The sequence below is a fragment of the Erythrolamprus reginae genome, chromosome 1 (assembly GCF_031021105.1).
Source record: "Erythrolamprus reginae isolate rEryReg1 chromosome 1, rEryReg1.hap1, whole genome shotgun sequence".
Classification (NCBI taxonomy): domain Eukaryota; kingdom Metazoa; phylum Chordata; class Lepidosauria; order Squamata; family Dipsadidae; genus Erythrolamprus; species Erythrolamprus reginae.
In genome coordinates, this window is record NC_091950.1 from 207,741,414 (window position 1) to 207,767,215 (window position 25,802).

Consider the following 25,802-nt stretch of genomic DNA (forward strand, 5'->3'; position numbering starts at 1 on the left):
CTCTCTGGGCAGCGCCACTTTCTCCCTGCCCTGCCAAGGTCCCTACCATCCCGGAGGCCGGCGGACCCTTGAGCTCCACAGGTGCCCGCCCTGACGCTTCCCAAGAAGGTCCCCGAGCTGAAGCCGGGAAGGCCAGAGGGGTGCTGGTGGCGGCAACCATGCCCCCTGTCATGCGCCATCCCACAGCGCAGTCTCTAGCCCGGCAGGGAGAAACTGGCTTTTGTGTGCAGGGAACCCGCTCTTTCTTTTATAATGGGCTTCTCTGGACACAACGTCAAGGAATGCGACAGAGCTAAGTATCAGGTAGGGCGCCCATCTCGCGGCCCGCCCCACCCGTCTGTGACCCTGGAAAATCTGCTGCACATTCGCAGCTACCCTGGCGGCTGAGGAAGGAATGGAAGGGGGGCGGAGAAACTATCCCCGCTCCCTAGGCTGCTGAGGGGATGGGGGACAGAACGGATAGCTCCTGCCACCCGTTGGGCAATTTTTTTTGCCTCGGGATTTCCTGAATCCTCCGGAATGCAAAAAAACAGCAGCTATAAACAGGAAGTACGTTTTCCCGAACTTCCGGTTTGTCATGGTAGGGATATTTTTGGCCTCCGGCCTTCACGGAAGTTGAAGGGAAAATCCATTAAGCTTATCAGCCATGAATAGTATTATCAATACACCTCCCCCCATCAAACTTTTATTGTTTTGTACAAACATTTATTTGTCATACTTCAAATTACTTTATAGAATAATAGGAATACAACTATCAAATAATTACAAAACAGATTCATCAATTGCAGCAAAAGCCCTTGAGAACAATTTGTTCAAATGGCTTTGCAAAAGGCAAGCAGGTTACAGGCTGCAACCATTTGTTTTTCTTTTATTGATCAATGTTTTTGTATTTAATTTCATGCTATAATTTTTTCCTCATAACTGGAGTTTCTTTACCCTTCTTATTTCCTATTTATCCTGTCTCTCCTCATCCTTGATCCTTCCAAAATAATAAAATATTCAAGCATTGGAAATTGATCATGCTGATCAAATAGTAATTAATCACAGTACAGCCCAAGTAGAAACAAGTTATACTTTTCAGTGGAAAATATTCTTAGCAGCAGCCTGAGTTTCTCTGTTGCAGTTACTCCATTCATTGTAATCAGTTAGCCATACAAATGATGGGACAACTTTGATGTAAAGGATTTTACTACAGGATGGCCATGTCTCCTCAGAAAGGTAAGTTCAGCATCAGGAAGTTTTCACATATATTTGGATAAAAGAAGTCTAGAGTTTAAAGGAAAAGCACTTAGGAATCTTTTTCATGATTAAAACTCAAGCAAGGGACTTCCACCAGAAATTTCTTCCAGCATCTCTCTCTCTCTCCCTCTAATCTATCTGACTTTTATTAATTGGACTTTTATATCGCCCATTCCTCCCCCATCATCCCCTTTTCTAATTAATATTCTTCAATCAGCAGGCATGTTTTGAAGGCTAGTAGTTCTCAAGATCAATGCTGGTTTGAATCTTTTTAAGACAAAGGTTAAACTCAAAAACAATTTATCTGATTATAAATATAAACAAAACAATTCAAACTTAAGACTTGGCCCAAACTTAAATTACCAGTTCACGCTTGTCCTGTGACGGTTGATAAACCCAGTCTAATTTTTGAATAATCAAATGTTTGCATGCTATGTTGCAAACTCTGCCTCTTATTGTTGTTGCAATTAGCAAATATACTGCTCAAAAAAAATAAAGGGAACACTCAAATAACACATCCTAGATCTGAATGAATGAAATACTATTCTAATTGAATACTTTGTTCTGTACAAAGTTGAATGTGCACAACAGCATGTGAAATTGATTGTCAATCAGTGTTGCTTCCTAAGTGGACAGTTTTATTTCACAGAAGTTAGATTTATTTGGAGTTGTGTTGTTTAAGTGTTCCCTTTGTTTTTTTGAACAGTGTATAATGGATAGACACTATGCTGATATCACAACACATTTAATTATATTGGTGTCACTGTTGGGCTGTTAGAATATTTGTTAGTAACATTCATGCTAAATAATCTTGCTTTTTTTCCTCCTTCCTCAGCCTAGAAAGGCAAAATAAAAGCATGTACTGTATTTCCTATATTATACAATATTGATGATTTCCCAAATCCTGTAATGAGTACTGTACAGTATTCTGTTTTATATTTTTTACAGCAATGTATGCATTGCATTAATGAGATTGGCATCATATAAATTCAATAAATAATTTCCTAAATCTCTTAGTCACCCAAATTATAAAAATACTCTTCTACTACTCAGTGAAGTCAGAAGAGAATTAATTTCTGCTCAATGGGCAAATACTGTGTCTCTTCTCATTTTTTGTTTTCCAAAAGCTAAACCCTCTTTTCTCATACCAATTTAAGAAATACTTTTTTTCTCCCACTTTTTTTCTCTCCTCAGTCAGAAATCTGAACATTTTATTTTCAAAAATTAAGATGAACCCCACAACTTGTTCAAGCGCACCACCTAACGTATCTGAGAATATGCTCACTATATTTCTTAATTGCAATTTCACCGTAGTAACAAAGCTAAACTCTTGTCCTTTGCTATGGCAGATTTGAATTTGTATCTTTTAGTTTTATTGTGATGCTCTTACAACAGCTATACGATTCAATCCATTGTTTCCCCTACACTTTTGTTCTATCTCTGCCAGAGAACATTAAATTTCCTAGTTAATCCAGTGTAACTATCGAGTGTCAAGGAAGTTTTATTAACTTGAATGCCATGACCGTTGACTATTATTTAACATATTTATTACTGTTAGTATATTATTTTGGACTTACTGAAAATATAAGCCTATTTGATAACCTAGGATCGATGGTCTGGATGGAATTGTTTCTGAAGGTGGCCCCAGTTCTCAACAGGCAATGTTTTTCACAACATTGGTTGCCAATTTGTCAAGACTTGTGGACTTCCAACTCCCAGAATTCTCCATCCAGCATAGCTATTATTAAGTTTTGTGTTTGATCATACCCTTTTTTATCCACACATTTAGAGTGAAATATATGGATGTTGATAAATTCATAGCTGGCTGGAGAATTCTGGGGATTGAAATCCACAAGTCTTAAAAGTTGACAACTGTGGGGACCCCAGCTATAGGTTGCTTAGCTGCAGGTAGATTTATGGTGCTGGATTTGTGAATTGACATGTCGACATTTAAATCATACTTTTGGTCTAGCTCAGGGGTGTCAAACTCGTGCACATCCACCTTGGTTAAGCGAAGGGGGGGGGGTCACAATACATCATGTTTCAACAACATAACGTCACGAGTTTGACAGTCCTGGCCTAGATCAAATGGCTCTCTCTTGCTCTAGTATTGTTAAAATTGAGGGAAGATGAATTTATCAACATCCATATATTTCTAAAAGTGTGGAGAAAAAAAAGGGTATGATACAAACACAAAACCTAATAATAGCTACCATATCCATTTTGAAAAGGGATAAGGGCACGATGCATGGAAATTGTGTTTACCTTAGGCTTATAGGTGCTCTCCTAGCTGCCCTAGCAGAACAGAAAAATAAACAAATGGCAGTCTTTCCATTCTGTGGAAGTAATAATGGGCTGTTTTGATGTATATCCACAGTCTTCCCATAATTGGGATGGAAAGAGAGACTACACATATATTTTTCTTTGAAGAGCTTTAATGTGCTCCACTCCATGAAACGTCAGACTATACAATGGACTCAAGACCTAGAAGATACAAAGAAATCTTCAGTGATGTCCCTTATTTTTTTCTGGAGGGAAAAATGTATATTCAACTGCAAGTGCCACAACAAAGGCGGCAAACCCCCATTTAAATCCTTTGGTGACTATTTCCATTACAGTGACTGGTTTTGCAAAGCCACCTGAGAATCTCCATGCTTCATTGCTGGAAAAAAAGATATAAAATGAAAAATTACACAATTTTGCAAGTTTACCTTTTAACCCACAGTTTAACTTACATATAATATTTTCAATACAGAATTAAGTAGTATACCTAAAAATTGAGCAAATTACTGTATTGGAATTTGATACACCCTTGTTCTCTATAGATTTATCATAACTTAGCCAAAAGGCCTCTCTAGATGTTTGTTTCCTGCGAAAACATGGGATGGAATATGTGCTGACAAATGAGAGAGGGAGAATTGCCCCAAATAGCCTTCCATCTGTAGAATAATGTACAGTATATTTAAAGAAAAAACTAAACAGTGTTCCTATTTTTCCTTTATTATTACTTGTTTTATTTATTTATTTTATTTAAATCCCATATTTATTATTTTTATACCTAACTCCCAATTTCTACTCTGATGTTTTCATCACTTAACCACATGTTCCCTATCACCTGATGCTACTATTTATAGCTTGGGGCCTCTAATCAGAATTCTCATACCTGTGTTCACAAGCCTTCATAAAAATTTTCCATTACTTCATGGTGTAATCACCAGTCCACTTAATAAGAGCTATTTAATGAGGCAGCTACAGAAAAAAGGCCATATTTTGAAGCTACAACGATTCTCTTGCAATTTACTCCTTTACTAGATATTCACTCCAAATGTTTTCATTTCAAAATTAATCTTCCCAGAATCTAACAGTTGTATAAGAAATTGGGATTTATAAAATCATCTTATAATTAGGCAATAACAAAAATTCTTATGTTCTAACCACTATCACATTCTTTCAAATGAGTACATTAATTATGAAAGTCATACAGGCTGTACATGACTTATAACTAGTGTTGGGCGAACCGAACTTTGTGGTGTTCGGGCTCGCTCCAAACTTTGCGGTGTTCGGCATGCTGAACCCGAACCCCGAACTTTTTTTAAACTCCGTGTTCAGGTTCGGCGTTTGTGCCGAATGCGGCAAAGCGCCGCCACCTGGCTGTCATCTGCTGAGGAGGAGGAGCCGGGCGAACACCTGTCGGCCAGTCAGGAGGCGCAAAAGGAAGCGGGGAATTCCACGATGGGATTCCGGGGGGCGGAGCTTTGATGACACGGAGACTTCTTCCTGGCACATGGCTTTATTTCGACCCTGGAATCCCACTGTGGGATTCCCCACGATCCTTTTGTTTGAGCGCCGCTTCCTTCTCCAGGAGGGTGAGAAGTGTGAGTTGAGCGCCGTCCAGGAGCGAGCGTGCAGAGGAAGCTTCGGCCAAGCGAGGCCCTGCGCTGACCGGTGTGGTGATGGCGGCTTCGCATTGACCCGCGGGGGCTTCCTGGACACGCGGGTACGCTTAAAAAGGATGGGCGCGTGCTTCTGCCGCCACCGCAACACTGCTCAGTGCAGGGTTTTCGCTCGGCTGGAGCTTCCTCTTTGTGCTCGCTCCCGGCTGGCCGCCCCGAAGCCAGTGCTCAGCTCGTGCTTCTCGCGCTCTCGTAAAAGGACACAGCGCTGCAAAACAAAAGGATCGTGGGGAATCCCACAATGGGATTCCGGGGGCGGAGCTTTGACGACAGGAAAGATTCTGTCCTCCCTCCATTACTCTAGTGCTGCCCCCGAGGAGAGCCCGCGAGCAGCGTGCGCAACCTCCCCTCTCCCGCCTCGGCCCACCCTTCACTGCTTCTCTTTTTTATTTTTTAGGCTGCCCTCCACGCCATATCCGTGATGTCAAAGCTTCGTCCCCGGAATCCTATTGTGGGATTCCCCACAATCCTTTTGTTTGCCAGCGCAGCGTCCTTTTCCTGGAGAGTGAGAAGCGCGAGCCGAGCGCTGGCTTTGGGGCGGCTGGCCGGAAGCGAGCGAGCGCGTAGAGGAAGTTCTGGCTGAGCGAAGCCAATGCGGCATAAACATGGCAACTTGCCTGCATGAGGGGCTCATGAACCAACTTGACCTGCTCATCCGTGCCGGTAAGCAGCGATGCGAGCCGGCGGGCTCTTCCGCCCCCCACCCCCCGGAGTGGAGGGTGGCCTAAAAAGTATAAAAAAGAAAGAAGGGGCGAAGGGTGGGCCGAGGTGGGAGAGGGGAGTTTGTGCATGCTGCTCTCGGGCTCTCCTCGGGGGCGGCACTAGAGTAATGGAGGGAGGATGGAATCCTCCCTGTCGTCAAAGCTCCGCCCCCGGAATCCCATCATGGGATTCCCCACGATCCTTTTGTTTGCAGTGCTGTGTCCTTTTTCGGGAGGGCGAGAAGCGCAAACCAAGCGCTGGCTTCAGGGCTGCAGTCCGGGAGCGAGCGCGCAGAGGAAGTTCCGGCTGAGCGAGGCCCTGCACTGACCGGTGTGGCGGCGGCTGAAGCGCGTGCCCAATCTTTCAAGCGTTGCCGCAGGTCCGGGAAGCTCCTGCGGGTCAATGCGAAGCCACCGTCGCCGCCACACCGGTCAACACAGGGCCTCGCTTGACCGGAGCTTCCTCTACATGCTCGTTCCTGGCTGGCTGCCCCGAAGCCAGCGCTCGGCTCATGCTTCTCGCACTCCCGGAAAAGGACATAGCGCTTCAAACAAAAGGATTGTGGGGAATCCCATGATGGGATTCCGGGGGTGGAGCTTTGACGTCACAGATACTTCTTCCTGGCCGGCCGAAATCCCATGATTCTTTTGTTTGCAGCGCTGCATCCTTTTCCGGGAGGGTGAGGAGCGCGAGCCAAGTGCTGGCTTTTGGGTGGCCGGACAGGAGCCAGCGCTCAGAGGAAGCTCCGGCCGAGCGAGGCCCTGAAGTGACTGGTGTGGCAGCAGTGGAAGTACGCACCCGTTCTTTCAAGCCTGGCCGCACGTCCAGGAAGTCCCTGAGGGTCAATGTGAAGCCGCTGCTGCCTCCAGCAGCATAAACAGGGCGACTTGCCTGCATAAGGGGCCCACGAACCAACTCGACCTGCTCATGCGCGCTGGTAAGCGGCAACGTGAGCTGGCGGGCCTTCTCCCTCCACCACCCCCCGGCGTGGAGGGCGGCCTAAACATTTTTTTAAAAGAAAGAAGCGGCGAAGGGTGGGCCAAGGCGGGAGAAGGGGGTTGCGCACGCTACTCGTGGGCTCTCCTCGGCGGCGGCACTAGAGTAACAGAGGGAGGATGTAATCCTCCCTGTCGTCAAAGCTCCACCCCCGGAATCCCATCGTGGGATTCCCCACCTCCTTTTGCTTGCAGCGCTACTGCGGGGTCCTTTGCCGCCCCACAGCAGTGCTGCAAGCAAAAGGAGGTGGGGAATCCCACGATGGGATTCCGGGGGTGGGGCTTTGAGGTCACGGAGAAGTGTTTAGGTTTGGGTTCAGTGAACTTACCGGAACTCCATGGCCAAGTTTGGGTGAGTTCACCAAACCGGAACTTTGTTGGGTTCGCCCAACACTACTTATAACCATTTGTTTAGTCCCTGTTCCAAGTTAGAATGGCACTGAAAAAAATGACTTATAACTGATTCCCACACTTACAACCATTGAAGCTTCCTTATGGCCATGTGATCAAAATTTAGGTACTGGTAACTGGCGTTTATTTATGATGCTTACACCATGGGGCCATGTAATCATCATATACAACCTTCCCAGCCAGCTTCTGACAAGCAAAGACAATAGGACAAGCCAAATTCACTTAACATAACTCACAACACTTGCAGTGATTTAACTACCATGGCAATAAAGTCATAAATATTGGACATGACTCACTTAACAACCCTCTTGTTAGTAATGGAAAGTCTGGTTCCAATTGCGGTTGCAAGTTGTAGACTACCTCTACTGTGCTGAAAGTTCATGTGTATAGATAAAAGTATCTACATTTGATAGCAAATGGTTTTGAAAAGCACTTGGTGTCATCTGCACTTGAGCTGCATTCATAAAGATAACAATGAACATCCCCCCCCCCGAAAACTAAAGTTTAAAATTTAAAAAAATCTAATATTAGTATTAACGAGTACAAAAGCTTACAAAATAATGTGCAGTGTATTTGTCAGAAAACCATTTAAAGGATGATATATTTGCCAGTAGAGCCTTAGGAAAACAAAATCTATATTGGATTCAAATCGGATATTATTCAAAATATGCACTGTACAATTTTAAAGAAACTTTTTAAATTTAAGGATGCAAATTTTCTGAAGAATTGATTTGACTTCATAGAGGGAAATTTAATTCTCTTGTGCAAGAATGTCCTCAAAAATCTTAATTATCAGCTTTTACATTTCTATTCTAAAATTTCAGAGACAATCTACTTTGTATTTTCAAATAAAGGACAAAAATTGTTTGCAAAACAAAATGCTTAATGACTTTTCTAGAATGGGAACTTTATTTTTGTTTTGTTTCATAAAATGTGTTTTGTGATTAACCCAACAAATAAAGGATTACATATATGCTAAATCTTACCGAAGCCATGGATCCTTGAGACCAAGTTTAGCCAACCTTTCCTGGACAGTTTGCAAGGGGGTACCTTCTATTTTCCATTGCTTGTAATCAGGAAGCTCACCGTGGCCCATAATCCTGAGAAAAGATTTGTAAAAGTGAAACTCACAAAATGTACAATGCTTGCTCATTTGGAATATTGCAAAATCAATATTATGGAATCCTAGGTAAGTTGAGTAATGAGTGCACGTGAGTGTGAGGTTTGCTCCCTGTTTATAGCGGCTTGTCCTGCCAGTGCTTGCAGGGCTATGCTTTTCACTTTGGTAGCCCCTTGATTAGCTTATTCTTTACTGCTTGAATGTTTGTCTGGTGTTTTGTCCCTGTTTACCTTGGTCCTGGCTATGGGGGAGGATATGTCCGGTCTTTTTGTTGCATCTTGTGCATAGTGTGTTCACATAGTTTGTTTCTATGTGTCTGTTGATGGCTGATTTGTCTGAATACACAACTTCCAGGCACTTTTCAGTACCTACTGTTTCCCACTTGAAACTGCTTTAATCTATAAGATTAAGGAGTTTTCATCATATCTTATCACTGCCAGTTGATGTTGTGTATGGTGGCTGCTACAGTTATTACACTCCGTATTGTAGATTACTCCTATTTCCCCACCCCCCTTTGGCCTACTGTTCTTTTGGTTTAGTTATTTCAGAGGATTTTAGTTAGTTTGTGTGCTATAGTGATGGCATGTACTTGTAATATATTGATTGTTTTGATGTATGGTAGAGTTATCCTTTCCATAGCTTGGGTTGGGTTGTACTATAGTGAGTAGAATGGAATCACACTTTGTGATAAAATTGTGTGGGTGTCTATTTTCTTGGAAGGTATTGTACAAGCAATCTGTTTCATTTTTTGAATTTTCTAGGTATCTTAATAGTGTTCTTTATACAGTTTCTATTGTGATAGGTATGGTTGTTATTTTGATAATGGAATACAGTGCTTGTTTTAGTGTTGGTTGCTTCTAATTTGATATTTTTCTTTTTTTTATGACAATATCTAAGAAGGGTAGTATGTTGTTTCCTTTTTTCATATGAATATAATTCCTTTGAAGATGTTCATTGTTTTATTTTGACTTCTCTAGTTGTCCCTTTTCATTATGATAAAGATGCCATCTACATACTAGATCCATATTTTCGTTGAATGTGTAGGAATGCTATGTATTACAGCCTCTGCTATGATTATTATGATCTCATAGAGTCCATCACACTGAAAGTGGGTGGTATGGCAGATGTTGATGAGGTCCATGATTCTGGGAATTTTGATCTTAAATTTACTTGGCATATTTATACACATTCAAAAGATATGTGTAAATATTGTAAGCCACCCAGAGGCATTAGATATGAGACAGGCTGCAAATAAATTCAAGAAATAGACAACAACTAAATACACAAAAATTGCAATAAAAAAGCAAGGAATAACTAAAAGACCACAACAAAATCTCTCTGGCAGCCAGCACCCAGATAAACAGGGATTAACACCAGCAGAAAATAATACTCTAATAAGAAACTCAAAGGAGAAAACTATACCTCCATCAAAACTGGAAGGGCAAGCTACTGTATATAAACAAGGAACAACTCTCACATTCACCAGTACAGATAATGAAATGTATACAAACAAATAACCAAGCTCAGACAGCATCAAGAACTCCACAGTTCAAATTTGAGCTACATAGTCTTCTGCTGAAAACCAAAAATTTCTATCTTGTTCATGAGAAATGTACTGCCTAACTTCCTTTGTCCCAGAAAAACTACCAGCCACATTAAAATAATCATAATTATCTATTGTAGTTATAACAGTAAGGAACTATATCTAACAATGTTTCAGAAATATTGATAATTGACATAGTCTTATTTTACCCTAGCGAATAAAAGTAGTGTTCTATTTGCACTAGCTATATGCAATATTTTAATTCACTTAATAGTCTCAGTAAGCGGCCAGGCAAAGTAATGTTGCTTCTGTCTCTATCTTTTTTGCAGGCATAGTTTTTTTAAATTCACATCATCTGATTAATTTGTCTGAGCTCCAGCTATCTTTTTCAATGAAAAAAATTGCATCAATTATATAAATAGTGTGTGTGTGTTGGAAAATATTTTCCTCCAAGGCAATCAATCAATCAATCAAAATCTTGTTAAAGTTACTGACCAGAATTTTATTCAAATTTATGATAAGAATGACCAGATATAAAGAAAATAAAATAAAAATTATTAAACAATTCTACATCAAAACAATCATTAAAAAAAAAAAAATCAATGCAACTACTGGAAGATTAAATATAAGAGGAATCTAAAATGGCTTCTAAAACATCCAGATTATGAAGGTGACTTTAAATCATTCATTGTTATAAGTAATAAAGTTCAGCTTTATAGCTGAACACATCTTGTCCATGTACCACTATGTAAGGAATCTTATTTTGAGTAAGATATCTGTTTTAAAGATGAAAAATCAGTATGTGAAATTAGCATAGGTTTTAAAAGAGCAATTTAATATGCTTGTAATTTGTTATCCTCAAAATGTGGCATATGTCAAACCTGAGTAATTCAAGCAACCAGGCATTCATCTCAGAAACTCTAGAAATATATATATATTTAATTGCTTTTCATTATTTCCCCTCTTTTTTCTCTTTCAGAACCCTAACATTCTGAAGGAACTGGTAGATGTGATCTTGGAACCCCTGACTTTCAAAGGTGTGGAGCACCAAGGAACTACTAGATGACTGGAAAAGAGCGGATGTAGTTCCCATCTTCATAAAAGGAAGAGTAAATGGATCTAGAAAACAACGTACCTAACAGTCTAACATAAATATTTGGAAAGATTCTGGAAAGGATGATCAGACAAGGAAAATATGAACAAAAAAAAATCTAACCTAAAAGCCAACATGGGCTTGTCAAAAACTGCCAGAGAAACTGCATTGTTTGACAATGTGACAAAATTAGAGGATCAAAGAAATGTTGTGAATATAATTTACTTGAACTTCAGTAAGCAATTTGGTAAAGTAGGCCACAATCTATTAATTTATTAAAATATGGGTTAGACAGAATCACTTCCAAATGGATTTGTAACTAGTTCACCAACTGTATTCAACGTGTAGTCTTTAATGGAACTACATCTACATGGAGAGAAGTATGCAGTAGGGCAGTGACGGCGAACCAATGGCACAAGTGCCACAGGTGGCACATGGTTTTTGGCTTGCACAGAGGCTCTGGGAGGGAGTCCTTAACTTCCAGAGAGCCTCTGGGGGAGGGCATTTTTACCTTCCCCGGTTCCAGAGAAGCCTTTGGAGCCTGGGGAGGATGAAATATGAACCTACTGGGCCCACCATAAGTTGGAAAGTAAGCCATTTCTGGCCTCCAGAGAGCCTTCTGGGGGCAGGGAAAGAGTTGATTTTGAAGTTGCTAGTACAGAAAGGAGATAGAAAACAGAACATTCTGCTCACGCCCTTTTACTGAATTACCTTTGGAACCAACTTTTCTCCATTTTTCCTTTTTTCTTATATGGTAACCAATGTCATGCCACCCATTCCTCCACCATTGATGTTGAGGCCACTTTCATAGTGTTTTGCCTGATCTCAGGGTTTTTACTTGTCATCTTCAGCTATTATTGCATCACAATGGTTGGACCATTGTCATTGGTATGTAAAGCTTAAAGCTTATGATGTATCATAGCATTGCAATTTCTTATCACCCAATGTTGTGATTCAAAAAAGCATTCCTGTGTCTTTGAATTCACTAATGGATGTTCCTGTACAGCATACTTGTTTCCAATGCCAATTGAAGTGTCTATTTTCATTACCATTTAAGAGATATAAAGTCAACAAATCCTGAATTAAAAACAGCATTTAAAACAATCTGGAAAATGGGTTTATTAAAAGCACAACAGCCTATAGTAACCCATTTGTTTTTAACGATATAGTCAGCGGCCATTCGAGAAGAAACTGCAGTTACCCGCTGCTTCAAAGACGTCATGACTCTCACCTCTTCCATGAATTATTTTTCCTAACAGAAGTAGGTATTTATGGAAAGAAAAGATGGAAATTGGGGACTCAGAACAGAAAGGGACTTGCACCCAAAATACCCCATACCTGATATACAGCGAGCCTTCTTCACAATGTCAAGAAATGAAAGCGGAAGCGGAAACTTGGAACGGTTCGACGCCGCTAATCTACCCGGAACAACGAAGCCGGTTGAGGAGGTTCCGTTAGAAAGTTCTCCCCGCCTTTTACTTGGCTCCACCCCCCACCCCTTCGCGCGGACTCCGACCGGCGATTCCCAGCCGGCCACAAAACCTCTTTCCATCCTTCCCCCTCCCCCTGCCCTCCGCGGGTTTCCCCACGGACGCGCGCAATCGGAGGGGGAGTAAAGGAAGCCAATGAAGGCTGTCATTGTTAGGGGCGGGCTGCTGTCCAATGGGCGGGCTCCTTCTTTCGTTGCCGTGCTTGCTGACGGACCGGAGGCGCCTGGAGGAGGGAGGGATCGGCGGTAGCGCCGGTACCAATGGTGGCGATTGCTGCGGTGAAGAGACGCTCCTGAGTTTGGCGCCCGGCTTTCCGCCGCCACCGCGAGCAGAGAGGAAGTACGTCGGTAGGTAGTCGCCTCCCTCGGTCCCCTCGCTTTCGGTAGAAGGGACGGGGCGCCCGGGAATCCCGCCGCTTCTCCGCCGGACACGCGAGCTGCAGTGACAGCTGCTGCCCTTTGCACCCTGGAAGCCCCCCCCCCCCGCCCTGAGCACTTGTCGCTTTCCCCAGGCCGGTCCGGGTTCCCCTCCCGCCCTTCCTGCTTCCTTGATCCTCCTGAGGGGTCATTGCGCTGCCTTCCTTCTTCCTTCCCCGCCAGAGCCAGCAGATTGCCACTGTCCTCTCCATCTGCTCCTCCACGCACTCCCTTGGATGTGACGAAGCTTTTCGCCCTCGTTCTCTCTCCTGCCAAGGCCGGTTGCCTTCCTCTTTCCCGTAAGAACACCGGTAGCGAAGTCCTGGTCCAGCTTCCCGCCGATTCGGCCGCTTTTCCTGGTTTCCGGATAAATTGCCACCGTCTCATAACCGTTTTCTGTTTAATAAAGTGACGTTGTATTTTCCCGAGAGGAAGAGGCCTCTTTGCTGCTTTGCAATGGGAGCTTTTGCGAAGGAGTAGCAAGCGGTGTGACTTTTTTCCTCCCCTTTCCGCAAGATAAAACGTAAGCCACCTTTCCAGCTACAGTTTGTTTTGATCTGGTTTGAGCTCGTTCAGGAGTTGTTTAGTAGTCTCCCTTTCTAACCTTAAACGATTTGTACATGGTGCATTATTGTTGTGAGCCGCTCTGAGTCCTCGGAGAGGGGCGGCAAACAAATCTAATTTTATTATTATTATTATTATTATTATTATTATTATTATTATTATTATTATTATGCCTCTAACTGACATTTCTTTCTATGCTTATTGCTTCCTGGGAATTATTGTCTTATGATTGTTGTAAGATGAAGAATATAGTAAATAGATGTATGAATAAATCTGACAAAGAGATGTTATGTAACATTTTAGCTACATTGCTTATACAAATATTCACTTAGTAAATTGACTCTTAGGCAAGCAAATGAACACATTACCTACATATAAAAACACCGTCCCCACAATATTTATTATTTCTGCTTCAGTTTCACAACTTATACAGGTAAAGGAGAAAAACTATATATCCTCATTACTATATTTAGTTTTCATAAAATCAGGTTTAATTGGTGGGCTTTTAACATGTCAATTTCTTTGTCAGGGGACCAGAAATTCCCCATTATGTAAATCAGCAAAGGAAGGTAAGTGAACATCAGTGTTTAATAAAGTGTTTAATGTTAGTTATATTTTTATTCCCTTAAGTTATTACTTACGGTGTTCAGAGTGACTGTTAAAGAACATAGGATTTACAAGTGAAATTTGTACAAATGCCACTAAGCTGTCATAGTTATTGATGTATCTACAGTATATACTGCTCAAAAAATAAAGAGAACACTCAAATAACACATCCTAGATCTGAATGAATGAAATATTCTCATTGAATACTTTGTTCTGTACAAAGTTGAATGTGCACAACAGCATGTGAAATTGATTGTTAATCAGTGTTGCTTCCTAAGTGGACAGTTTGATTTCACAGAAGTTTGATTTACTTGGAGTTATATTGTGTGGTTTAAGTGTTCCCTTTATTTTTTTGAGCAGTGCAGAATAGAATATAATTTGTTATTGGCCGAGTACCATTGGAGGGAATTATTTGTTTAGCAGAGTGATGGTGTTTGGGAAAAAATGTTCTTGTCTTGGTGTGCAGTGCTCTATAGCGGCATTTTGAGGGTAGGAGTTGAAACAATTTATATCCAGGATGCGAGAGGTCAGTAAAAATTTTAACGGCCTTCTTTTGACTCTTGCAGTATACAGATCCTCAATGGAAAGCAGGTTGGCAGTGATTGTTTTTTCTGCAGTCCTGATTATCCTCTGAAATCTGTATCTGTCTTGTTGAGTTGCAGAACCGAATCAGACAGTTATCAAGGTGCAGTTGACAGACTCAATGATTCTTCTTTAGAACTGTATCAGCAACTCCTTGGGCAATTTGAGTTTTCTGAATTGGCTTAGAAAGAATATTCTTTGTTGTACTTTTTTGATGATGTTTTTGATGTTAGGTGACCATTTTAGGTCTTGAGATATGATAGAACCTAGAAATTTGAAGGCCTCTACAATTGACACTCTGTTGTCTAGTTTTGTAAGAGGTGGTAGGATAGGAGGGTTTTTCCTAAAGTCTACCACCATTTCTATGGTTTTGAGTGTGTTCAGTTCCAAATTGTTCTAGTCACAGTACATGGCTAGTTATTTAAGGTTGATGACAGTAAAATTGTTTTTACTCAACAGACTTCCTTTCACATAGGAGGAAAAGCCAATCAGTAGTATTTCTACAGACAAAAGGAGAGTTTCAGCTATAAAATGTTTCATTGAGCTTATTTATCTGTCATACAAATGGTGTAAGACATACAATTTAATGTTATTGTAAATGTTCTGTACATTACATATGCCACTGTTTTAGAAGCACTTTAGTTCTGCTTGGTAATAACTGATGTATTTAGTGTTTATTTTTATTTCAGTTCTTCATAAATGGAACACTTGAGTATTTACAAGTTGATCTCGGAAAATGCAAGTTATTTTTATTTCTTGAAATTGGACCTGTTATCGTAATCAAGCTTATTGTACATTATCTTGAGGTGTCTCTCTACTCTAGTAAGGTTGAACAAAAGTATAGTTTTTTTTGCATGATAGTGCTAAAGACCACATTCAGTTTTTACAAAGAAGTTTTTACTATAAATCCCACTTGAATATAAAGGTTTTAAGTGGAAAAGATTAACTACATTAACTACAATTCACTGACATGTTGACTTATTGTTTATATTGAAAGTTACATCATAGGCTTTTTAGCTTCTTGCCTCTCTTTCTTGAGATATTACAGGCGGGATTAAAATATAATAACAACAATATCAATGACACTGGCATATTTTAAGTGACTTGAAATGCGATTTCCCTTTTACACATTTCCCTTTGTTTTTATATTCCAAATTATTTTTTCTAATAATGCTATTAAAATTATAACAATTAAGTGTTATAAAGTGATAAATGAGCAGCCTGATGGGTGCTATTAAGTGATTGCATTTTATAAATTAGTGCCCATCTAACATTTTACTCCACAATACAGCATAACATCTGTGCTGTATTTTTTGTATTTTGCCTGTCCATATTTAGGTAGGGGTGGGGTTAGCATGTAAAAAATAGCATGGCATATGCTTTGAGAAGCTCGGATATAGGGGCAAATACACAAAACATAGTTATACATGTATAAACATAGTTATACACGTGTCCTTTTGGATTATGAACTTAATCTAAAAACAATGAATCCTGTGTACCCAAAAAGGCTTTAAACTTGTCCTCAGATGCTGCCCCTGCATATCACAAGACAAAATTTTGCGAAATTCCTCCCAAGCATCCAAATTAGATTGATTCTGCTTCTTATGCATAGTTGAAGCAAAATGTTTCGTAACATGCTTTCTGCTCTTATACCATGTGTTCATCATTTTAGTGTTCCTATTTATATATAATGTCTTCTTGAAGAACAGTTAGAATTCATATTTAAACATTTTAATGATGAAAACTAAATATTCTTGAAGATTAACTGTTAAAGTTTTCAAAGACCTAATAAGGGAACATTTTAGAGGAGAACAGTTTTATTGGACTTATTATAACAGAATAACAGAATTGAAAGGGACTTTGGAATTCTTCTAGTCCAACCTTCTGGTCAAGCAGTGGACATTATACTATTTCAGACAGGTGGCTATCCAGTCTCTTCTTAAAAGCCTCCAATGATGGAGCAACCGCAACTTCTGATGGCAAGCTTTTCCACTGGTTGATTGTTTTCACTATCAAGGAAATTTCTCCTAGGTTGGATCTCTCTCTTTGATTAGTTCCCATCCATGTTTCTTTTCTTGCCTTTGGGTATTTTGGAAATGTTGACCTCCTCTTCTTTGAGGCAGCCCTTCAAATATTGTAACACTGCCATCATGTCTTTCTTTTCACTTAGACTAACCATACCCAATTCCTGCAACTGTTCTTCATATGTTTTAGTCTTCAGGTCCCTAATAATCTTTGTTGCTCTTCTCTGCACTTTTTCCAAAGTCTCAACATCTTTCTTATAATATGATCCAAACTGGATGTGCATAGATTCTGCATAAATCTAACATAGCAAGGTTATAAATCTTCCTTTGTTAGATTTCAGTATCCAGCCAGATATCTAATTCAACATATTGACAGGTAATAGGCTAGTAAAGGTCTTCAAAATATTTGATAAATTTTCTTTTTAAAAATCATACACCTTTTTGGAAAACGTAGATTTTGTTGGTTCTGCAGATGTAAAACATTTTTATTAGGAAGAAATGTTGCACTGTATGAATAAGAAAGTATCTTATGTACATGGAGTAATTGAGAATACTGTACTCTCAAACTGCCATCATACAGTGAGAGCTTATGTCCTGAAAGAGCCCAATATTGTATACTAGTTAAGAGTGATCCATTTAAGTCTCTACCTAGCAATATAGTTTGCTGTATAATGCAGGTAGTCCTTGATTTACAACCATCAAAATTTCTGTTGTTAAATGAGAAATGTGTTAAGTGAGTTTTGCTCCATTTTACAACCTTTCTTTGTCTCAGTTGTTAGGTGAATCACTGCAGTTGATAAGTTAGCAACCCAGTTGTTAATTGAATCTGGCTTCCCCATTGACTTTGTTTGTCCAAAGGTTTGAAAAGGTGATCACATGACCTTGGGAAACAGCAACATCATAAATATGAATCAGTTGCCCACCATCTGAATTTTGATCACATGACCATAGGGATGCTTCAGAGGTTGTAACTGAAAAAGTCATAAGTCACTTTATTCAGTGCCATTGTAATTTTGAACAGTCACTAAATGGACTGTTAAATCAAGGACTACCTATACTGAGCCAGTCACTCACTCTAAGCCCTGTTTACCATACAGAGTTTTTTGTAGGAATAGAATGAGGGAAACCCTCATGTAGAAAGTGCCAACCTTTAAATTTTCAGAGAAAATGTGAAATATAGATGCCGTAAAAATGTGTATTGTTTAAAGCTGCTGTTGTTCCTTTTTTTTTATTTAATTGGATTTTAAAGTTTAAAGCAGGCTTTTCCTATGCAAATGTCAGTACAGTGAAACCTGGATGCAATAAATGAAATCTCCATTGCATTTCATTTTATATCATGTGCATAATGACATAAACATCGGTAGCCTCAATTTGAAGAACTGTAGGAACGACTGACACTTTCCCTGCCTCATTAATTCGTTTAAATGAAACACTATTGTGCAAAGTATTATATTTTATTCTCAGAATCTTGATTTAATTGATCTTCACAAGCAAAGTTTCATTTTCTCCATACATCTGATATTTAATTTGCTATATATTTGAAGATTCATAGAGACTCAATACTTTTGTGGTCCATTTGTTCAAATTGGGAAAAAGAACATTTTGGATTCTGAGAAAAAGATCTAAAGGAAGTTCTTATCTATCTGAGAACTATCAAACTGGGATTCAATGAAGTAATGTGCTTGCAGAAATTTGCTTTTGGCATCAGTCACAAAATCAATAAATTTCAGTTCAAGCTATATTTTGTACAAGAGACAGTTCAGATAGTTGAATTTTGTATTGTTCTGTGCTCTGGTGCACGCTGACTCCCAAAATAAATTCTTGACCCTTACTTTGTGCAAATAACAAAAATGCCTAACTTCCCAAAAGTACCAGTAGCTATAATTGGTTAATTCTAAAGTTGTAGTTTTATTCATACTTTTTATAGAAAACATTTAGTATGATTTCTTGGAAAAGAAAAGTGGATATACCCTATAAGAGTGTAAGACACAGCTTAGTTTTGGGGGAGGAAAATAGGGAAAATAATCTGGTTACCAGGTATTCATCTGGCTAGCGTTCTTAGTCTGGTCACCTTCAGCACGTTATATTATCCCCTGGTTAAGGGCTTTAAAAAAACCTTATTTGTAAAGAGTAACAATGAAAGAGCGTGAAAGCCAGTAAGAGCTGGGAAAATCATTAGCACCTGGAAAGAAACAGAGAAAGTAGAGGAATGGAAAAAATCCTGCAAAGACTTATGGCTTGGAAAACATTCTTCTTCGCAGAGAGTAACAATGAAATAGCTTGCAAGTTAAGAGCTGGGAAGATCATTAGCAACTAGTTAGGCCTGGGGAAAAAAGCTACATTCAGAGTGTAAGAATCACCCTAATTATCAGCCTTCTTTAGGGAAGAAAAAGGTGTGTCTTATACACCAAAAATATGGTAATTGGACATGATGATTATTTGGAGAAAACAAACCTAGGAATACGCAGCTTGGTACTCTTTAGATAGTCTATAGATTTCACAACTCTTTCCTATACCTAGATACATTTGTGCATGGTCATAGGATAACAGCAAAAGGATGGAGATTGTGTTGCAATTTAATGGTTTTTTCATTTAGGCATCATTCTGGTTAGAAATAAAGTAACTATATCAAACACTGGTACATATATCCTCAACTTAATGACCACAATTGAGCCCAAAAGTGATATTGGTAAGTGAGAAATTTAAGTGAGTTTTGCCCTGTTTTACAACTTTTCTTGCCCCATTTGTTAAGTGAATCACAGTAGTTGTTAAATTAGTAACACAATATTGTTAAGTGAATCTGGCTACCCCATTGACTTTGCATATCAGAAGGTTGTAAAAAGTGATCCCATGATCCCGGAATACTGCCACCATCATAAATATGAACCAGTTGTCAAGTATCCAAATTTAAATCACATGACAGTGGGGATGCTGTAATAGTTATGAGTGTGAAAAATGGTCATGTCACTTTTTGCATTGCCGTCATAACTTTGAATGGTCACTCAGTGAACTGTTTTAAGTTGAGGAGTACCTGTACATACCATATTTTTCAGAGTGTAAGACACAACTTTTCACCTTTTACTTGAAAATTTGTGTTTGTCTTATACACTGAATGCAGCCCCACCCAGCCATCCCCACTCTTTGCTCTCTGCCTGCCAGCAATTTACCTCCTTGCAGCAAACAGCCACAATTATCTGCCTCCCATTCAGTTGATTGAAGTTGTGGGCAAGCCTACTGCTAAAATGAAAGTGAAACTAAAGCTGCACAGAAGAAAACTGCTGGAGGGATCAGGCTGGGAAGACTACTTTATTATTAACTTAACAATATGAAGAAGCTTTTTAAAATAAATGCTTGATCTGAAGAGGCCCAGTGCTATTGTATCTTCTTTTAAATAGCAGAGAATACTTCCAGAAAAGTACTGGAGGGTCCTAATAACTGACTTGAGTGAGTTTGAACAAGAAACAAGAAACCTCAAAGATGAACATCTAAACACTGTATTTTTCGGACTACAAGACACAGCCGGTGTATAAGACGCAGAAAGAGAAAAGTCAGAAAAAAGTGTTTGTTTTGGGTTTGCAGAGAGGTCCTGGGAACTGGGGCAAAAAGCCCCCCATTTTGTAAAAAATGGTCCATTTTTTGCAAAAATGTGGTGGGTAGAGGGCCTGGGAAGCCTGCAGAGAGTTCCTTGGGGCTGGGGGAAGGCAAAAAGCCCCTGTTTTTGCAAAAAAAATGCCTACTTTTTGCCTGTTTTTTTTTCCGAAAAGATGGTGGTGTTTTTGCCTTTCCCCAGCCCCCAGGAGCTCTTTGCAGGCTTCCCAGACCCTCTGCCCACCCATTTTTTGTCAAAAATGGCCCATTTTTCTCAAAAATGGGATGCAGTGGTGGGGCTTTGGGAGTCCAAAATGTCTGTGTTTGGTGTATAAGATGCACCGATATTTCCACCCGCTTTTAGGGGGGGGGGGAAGGTGCATCTTATATTCTGAAAAATACAATAAGTAAAATAACTTTTTGCATTAGTTGCCTCTGAGTCTCATTATTTGTTACTTACTGCTGAAAGTTAGATAAGGACCACTCTTACCATAGTAGAGTTACTTCAGCTCTAGTTAATTCCACTCCTCATTTGGATATAATTCTTGTTTTGGGCTTAATGACAAAAACTGCATCAGCCCCAGTTTTTTAATTCTTTTACTCTGATCCAATACTGTCAACAGTATTATTGAAGTTGTTATGTTCTTAAAATTACCACAGCTGGTAAGTGTAATTATCAGACACTGAATCACCAAACATGTGTATACCTTCTTGAAAAAAAGATGTTTTGTTGTTTCTATTTTAATTGGACTCTGGTTCTTTGACAGAATATGTGCTAGGACTTAAGATATAACAAATCAAAAGACACTGATGCACTGTTTAGGTTCATTCTGAATAAATATGATGATAAAGCTGAAACAGTTTAGAAATATTTGTGGCTCCAATTTTCTCTCTATTCTATCTAAGTGTAACTGCAGAATGAAGCTATATGACATACTTTGTTTATGCATCCTTTGCTATGCTTTTCTGTGTTTACCATTTTTTCCCTTACAAGTACTCCTTGCTTAATGATTGCTTGCTTAGTGATTGGTCAGAGTTGTGATGGTCCAACTAAGAAGTACTTATGACCCAATTCTAGAGCTCTGGTAGCAGAAGTAAAGTGCCCCCCCCCCCCATGATTTCATTTCGAATGCTTAGCAACAGGCTCATTTTCATAGCCTGTTGCAGTATTCTATGGTAACGAGACTTCAATTTAGAATGTTTTTACATCACTCATAGGAAAGAATAGACCTGATTTAGTACAACTGCATCTGCTTTACAACATCTGGGGTTGGCTTTATGGCCCTTGCAAAAGAAGTCAAAAAATTGGGTCGTTCACAAGTATATCTTGACTTACCACTGTCATGACTTATGACAGAAATTCCAGCCTCCGTTACTGTTATAAGTCAGCAATTACTTGTCTTCTACCATCATGTTTGTATTTTATAGGGAAACTACCCTTATATTTGCTTTTGTCTTTTATTGTAAATTTTGTAAATTTCAGTGCCTTTGTTGCTAGTTGTGGGGGTGTATTAAATCTCGATTGAATTTAATGTGACACAACCTTTATCTTTTATAAGATGGTAGATAGCAAAATTGGCAGGGATGTATCATCGTCAATCAAATTAATTTTTTCAGAAATGTTTTCAGCTAATGTTATGTCTATACCTGGGCATTACTCTAACTTATCGTTTTTACTAATTGTAAGTAAAGTGCTTTTTTAGAAGATTCTTGAATATAATTTATTACTTGCCAAATGTGACTCAATAGCATGATCTGGCTTTAAGAAAGGGCTGCAAGTACAGTGATACCTCGTCTTACGAACCCCTCTTCATACAAACTTTTTGTATGAACTTTTGCCTCCTCTCGCTGGGATTCCCTTCATTTTGCCGGCGCTGCTTTGAATCCCAGTAAGAGGAGGCTCAGGGAAATCCCAGCAATGCAAGAATGGACACTTCGGCTGGCAACAGAAGTCCGGAGGCGAGATTTCCCAGCAGCGCAAGGCAAAAAGGGTGACTTTTGGGGTGGGGTTGCACACATTATTTGCTTTTACATTGATTCCTATGGGGAAAATTGCTTTGCCTTTTGAACTTTTCTACTTACGAACCTGGTCACGGAACGAATTAAGTTTGTAAGACAAGGTATCATTGTATTAGGTTATAACAGTAAAAACATATTTTCTAGGTGTAGGGCATAGAAAGTATCATTTATTGCATTGTAACGGTTCTCTGCTCTGATTAATCCTATTTTGAATATTCTGGCCAAATAGTTTTAGGGGGATTTGGACAAACTGGAACAGGTTCAGAGAACTTGTTTAGACTAGTTAAAACTGACCTGTAAAGGAGATTGAGAGAAATGAATGGGTTTAGTGTTATGGTGAGGATATAGTAGCATTAATCAGATGCATACACCAACTGCTCATACATTAAGACTTGATCTCCACAGTGGATACATGGAAACAGTGGCTGATTCATAAATGAATGGGAATTGAATTATTCAGTGACCTGAATCTCCTTGTGTGTGTGTGTGTGTGTGTGTGTATTACATTTTTGTGTTTCTTTTCTAAAATTGACAGGAACTCCACTGCTAGTTTATAACCAATGTTGAAACTCAGGAAGAGCTCTGAAAATGACAAAAATTGTGTGCGTGGGAGAGTTATAAAGTGTGCATCTATCCTTTGTCATAGGAGAATCTAAGTTTCCTACTACTTTTGTTCAAGCAGTTGACCTATAAATTTTAGCAGCCTTTTTGATTAGGGTTAATATCTGACTGTAAATATTTGAACAATCCTAGTATTTAAACCTCAGGATGTTAGCTATCCCTATCCTGTAACACTCAATTTGTGTGAAGCTGATGTTCTTAGACTGGGATACTATTTTTAATGTACTTTTGCCTGAATTTATGTAAAGGTTCTATCTAGATTCTAACAATGAAGTGAAATGTCACAGAACGTCACATGATTTTTAACAACTTAAGTTGGCAGACAACATATTTGTGCTGTTATTTAATTAAGAATAAAACTAAGTGACAAGGTTTGGAAATCTAAAGGTATTTGCCATCTTGCTATACTGATTGTGCAGTGATTAGAAAAGGGAGTTCACCATGTCCAGCTGCAAACATCTAACTGGTAAATATTAGAGGGCAGCAAAGGGGTTGAACTATTGTGGCTCTTTATTGCCATTTAGTGAGATTTATCTGGGGTGTTGCTCATGTATGACAAAGTTATCTTTAGGTAAGTGACATGACTGATGTTGTAAAGATGGAATATATGCAATACCTAGTGCTAGACCATGATCTTTTTGAGCTCATATCTTTTTCCTATATAAGCATTTTAAATTCCCTTTTCTCTAAAAATAATAAAGCAGGATAGTATGCACAGAAATTAGTTAGTTGACACAGGGAGCAGGTGTATTTATTCCTGCCCTATTCTATTGGTGATGTCACTGTAGTGATGCATCATTGCTCCTACCCCTTTGCTGCTTCCTGTCTCCTAGCTTCCCCTCTACTCCACTTAGTTGCAGTGGTTGTGTTTGAACAACCCCCCCACCTCCAAAAAAAGTTGCAGGATACAATAATATATCCTGTTCAGTTTCTCTTCTGCATTTGTCTTTTTGAAGGAACTGTACCAGACCAATTACTCTGGGATATTTTGAAGTTAGAGGTAAAGTCTACTGATGTGACTGTATTTTCAAATAAAAGTATAATGGCTTTTATAAATACATTTTTAAAACTTAAAGTTTGTGATTAAAAAGGAAAAAAAACAAATAAATTTCTTAGAAAAATTTAACACATGTTTTCTTTGTGGAGAAATAACTAAAATATTTTGCAATCTGTGGAGAATAGCATGAAAGAATAATGAGGTCTGTATAAATATATCAGATAATCTAATATCTATAGTTTTAATTACAACAGAAATGCCTGTTTACTGCTTGTGCTAGAAGGCTGATGAGTACTGGACACTACCAGTTCTTTCTTGTATGATATGTTTACATAAGTGGAAAGGTAGTATTGATTTTTTTTAATTTTTATTTTAATTTTATGCTTTGAGTCAGTCTTGATTCCTGAACAGATCTCTGCAGTATTCTTGGCAGGATTTCATAAGTGATTTGCCAGTGCCTTCCTCCTTCATAGGGCTGGGACAAAGTGTCTGATCCAAGATTACTCAGCTGGCTATGTCAGAACTAGAACTCAGGATCTGCTGGGTTACAAGTACTGTACTTTAACATGAATGTTAAAAAAAATGTAGCTGCCCCGAGTCCTCGGAGAGGGGCGCATACAAATCCAATAAATAAATAATAAAATAAAAAAATAGTTCTTTCAAATTAGTTAATAGAAGAAAAATTATTGTGAACCAGGTCAGTCAAGATAGGAGCACCAAAACCAAGAGTTAGTTTAGTTACAGTTACTGTGTTAATGTGAAATTCAGAAAACTCTGGCTGTAGCAGAAATAACTATAGAGGCATAATTTCTGTGGAGCTCATATAAAGGTAAACAATTTTTTTTGACCGCTCGGCTAGCATGCCCTATTCTTCCTCCATTCCATCTTCCCAACTTCTAATTTTTTCTTACAATTTTCCCAGGTACTACTGCGTTAGTTGGTTTAAAATAAACATGCACTTCTTATAAACAGGCAGTTCCCTTGTGTGAAGGATGAGCTTAGGTGGGTATTAGAATGCCAACTTTGCGTATACGTACTATAGAAAATTCCAGATTTACTTCCTGGCATTGTCATTTAAAAGAAGTGGATAATAGTGATGTAAAATACCACTGCCTATGATCTGTGAGAACTTCTGCCTGATCAAATACAGTGATACCTTGTCTTACAAACTTAATTGGTTCTGGGAAAAGGTTCTTAAGGTGAAAAGTTTGTAAGATGAAACAGTGTTTCCCATAGGAATCAATGGAAAAACTATTAATTCGTGCAAGCCCAAAATTCACCCCTTTTGCCAGCCGAAGCGCCCGTTTTTGTGTTGCTGGGATTTCCCTGAGGGTCCCCTCCATGGGAAACCCCACCTCTGGACTTCTGTGTTTTTGTGATGCTGCAAGAGAATCCCAGCAGAGGAATCCCAACATCGTGAAAACGAGCTCTTCGCTGGCAACGGAAGTCTGGAGGTGGGGTTTCCCAGCGAAGGGAGCATCAGTGAAATCGCAGCATCGCAAAAACACCGAAGTCCTCAAAACCCCACCTCTGGACCTCTGTGTTTTTGCGATGCTGTGATTTCACTGAGGCTCCTCTCGCTGGGAAACTCCACCTCCAAACTTCCGTTGCCAGCGAAGCACCCGTTTTTGCGCTGCTGGGATTCCCCTGCAGCATCACAAAAACACGGAAGTCCGGAGGTGGGGTTTCCCATGGAGGAGAGCCTAAGGGGAATCCCAGCAGCACAAAAACAGGTGCTTCGCTGGCAATGGAAGTCCAGAGGCGGGGCATCCCAGCGAGGGTGGTGGATTTGTAAGGTGAAAATAGTTTGTAAGAAGAGGCAAAAAAGTCTTAAACCCC

The 25,802-nt window shown here is 39.5% G+C and overlaps 2 protein-coding genes and 1 long non-coding RNA gene across 17 annotated transcripts in view; 2 read left to right on the forward strand and 1 right to left on the reverse strand.

Annotated features, from left to right (window-relative positions):
- The first annotated feature begins 927 nt into the window (after positions 1-927).
- On the forward strand, positions 928-12,160 carry LOC139156451 (uncharacterized). The gene is made up of 3 exons (XR_011557317.1): positions 928-1,218; positions 5,590-5,855; positions 10,943-12,160. It is a non-coding gene; the product is annotated as an uncharacterized lncRNA (long non-coding RNA).
- On the reverse strand, positions 3,657-12,554 carry NDUFB3 (NADH:ubiquinone oxidoreductase subunit B3). Its single transcript, XM_070732065.1, has 3 exons — positions 12,395-12,554; positions 8,287-8,400; positions 3,657-3,901 (listed from the first exon to the last, which is right to left on the reverse strand). Exons 2-3 carry the CDS (start codon positions 8,394-8,396, stop codon positions 3,745-3,747), a joined length of 267 nt encoding a protein of 88 aa, XP_070588166.1. The 5' UTR covers positions 8,397-8,400; positions 12,395-12,554; the 3' UTR covers positions 3,657-3,744.
- Positions 12,499-25,802, forward strand: part of HYCC2 (hyccin PI4KA lipid kinase complex subunit 2) — a 64,255-nt gene continuing 50,951 nt past the window's right edge. For 7 of the 15 annotated variants that reach the window (XM_070732038.1, XM_070732049.1, XM_070732040.1 and 4 more), the window contains exon 1: positions 12,555-12,893. The gene's annotated coding sequence lies outside the window, so the exon portion shown is untranslated. Of the gene's footprint in view, positions 12,894-13,145; positions 13,486-14,055; positions 14,096-25,802 lie in introns of all 15 variants that reach the window. The other 8 variants (XM_070732039.1, XM_070732050.1, XM_070732041.1 and 5 more) reach the window with 4 other exon arrangements.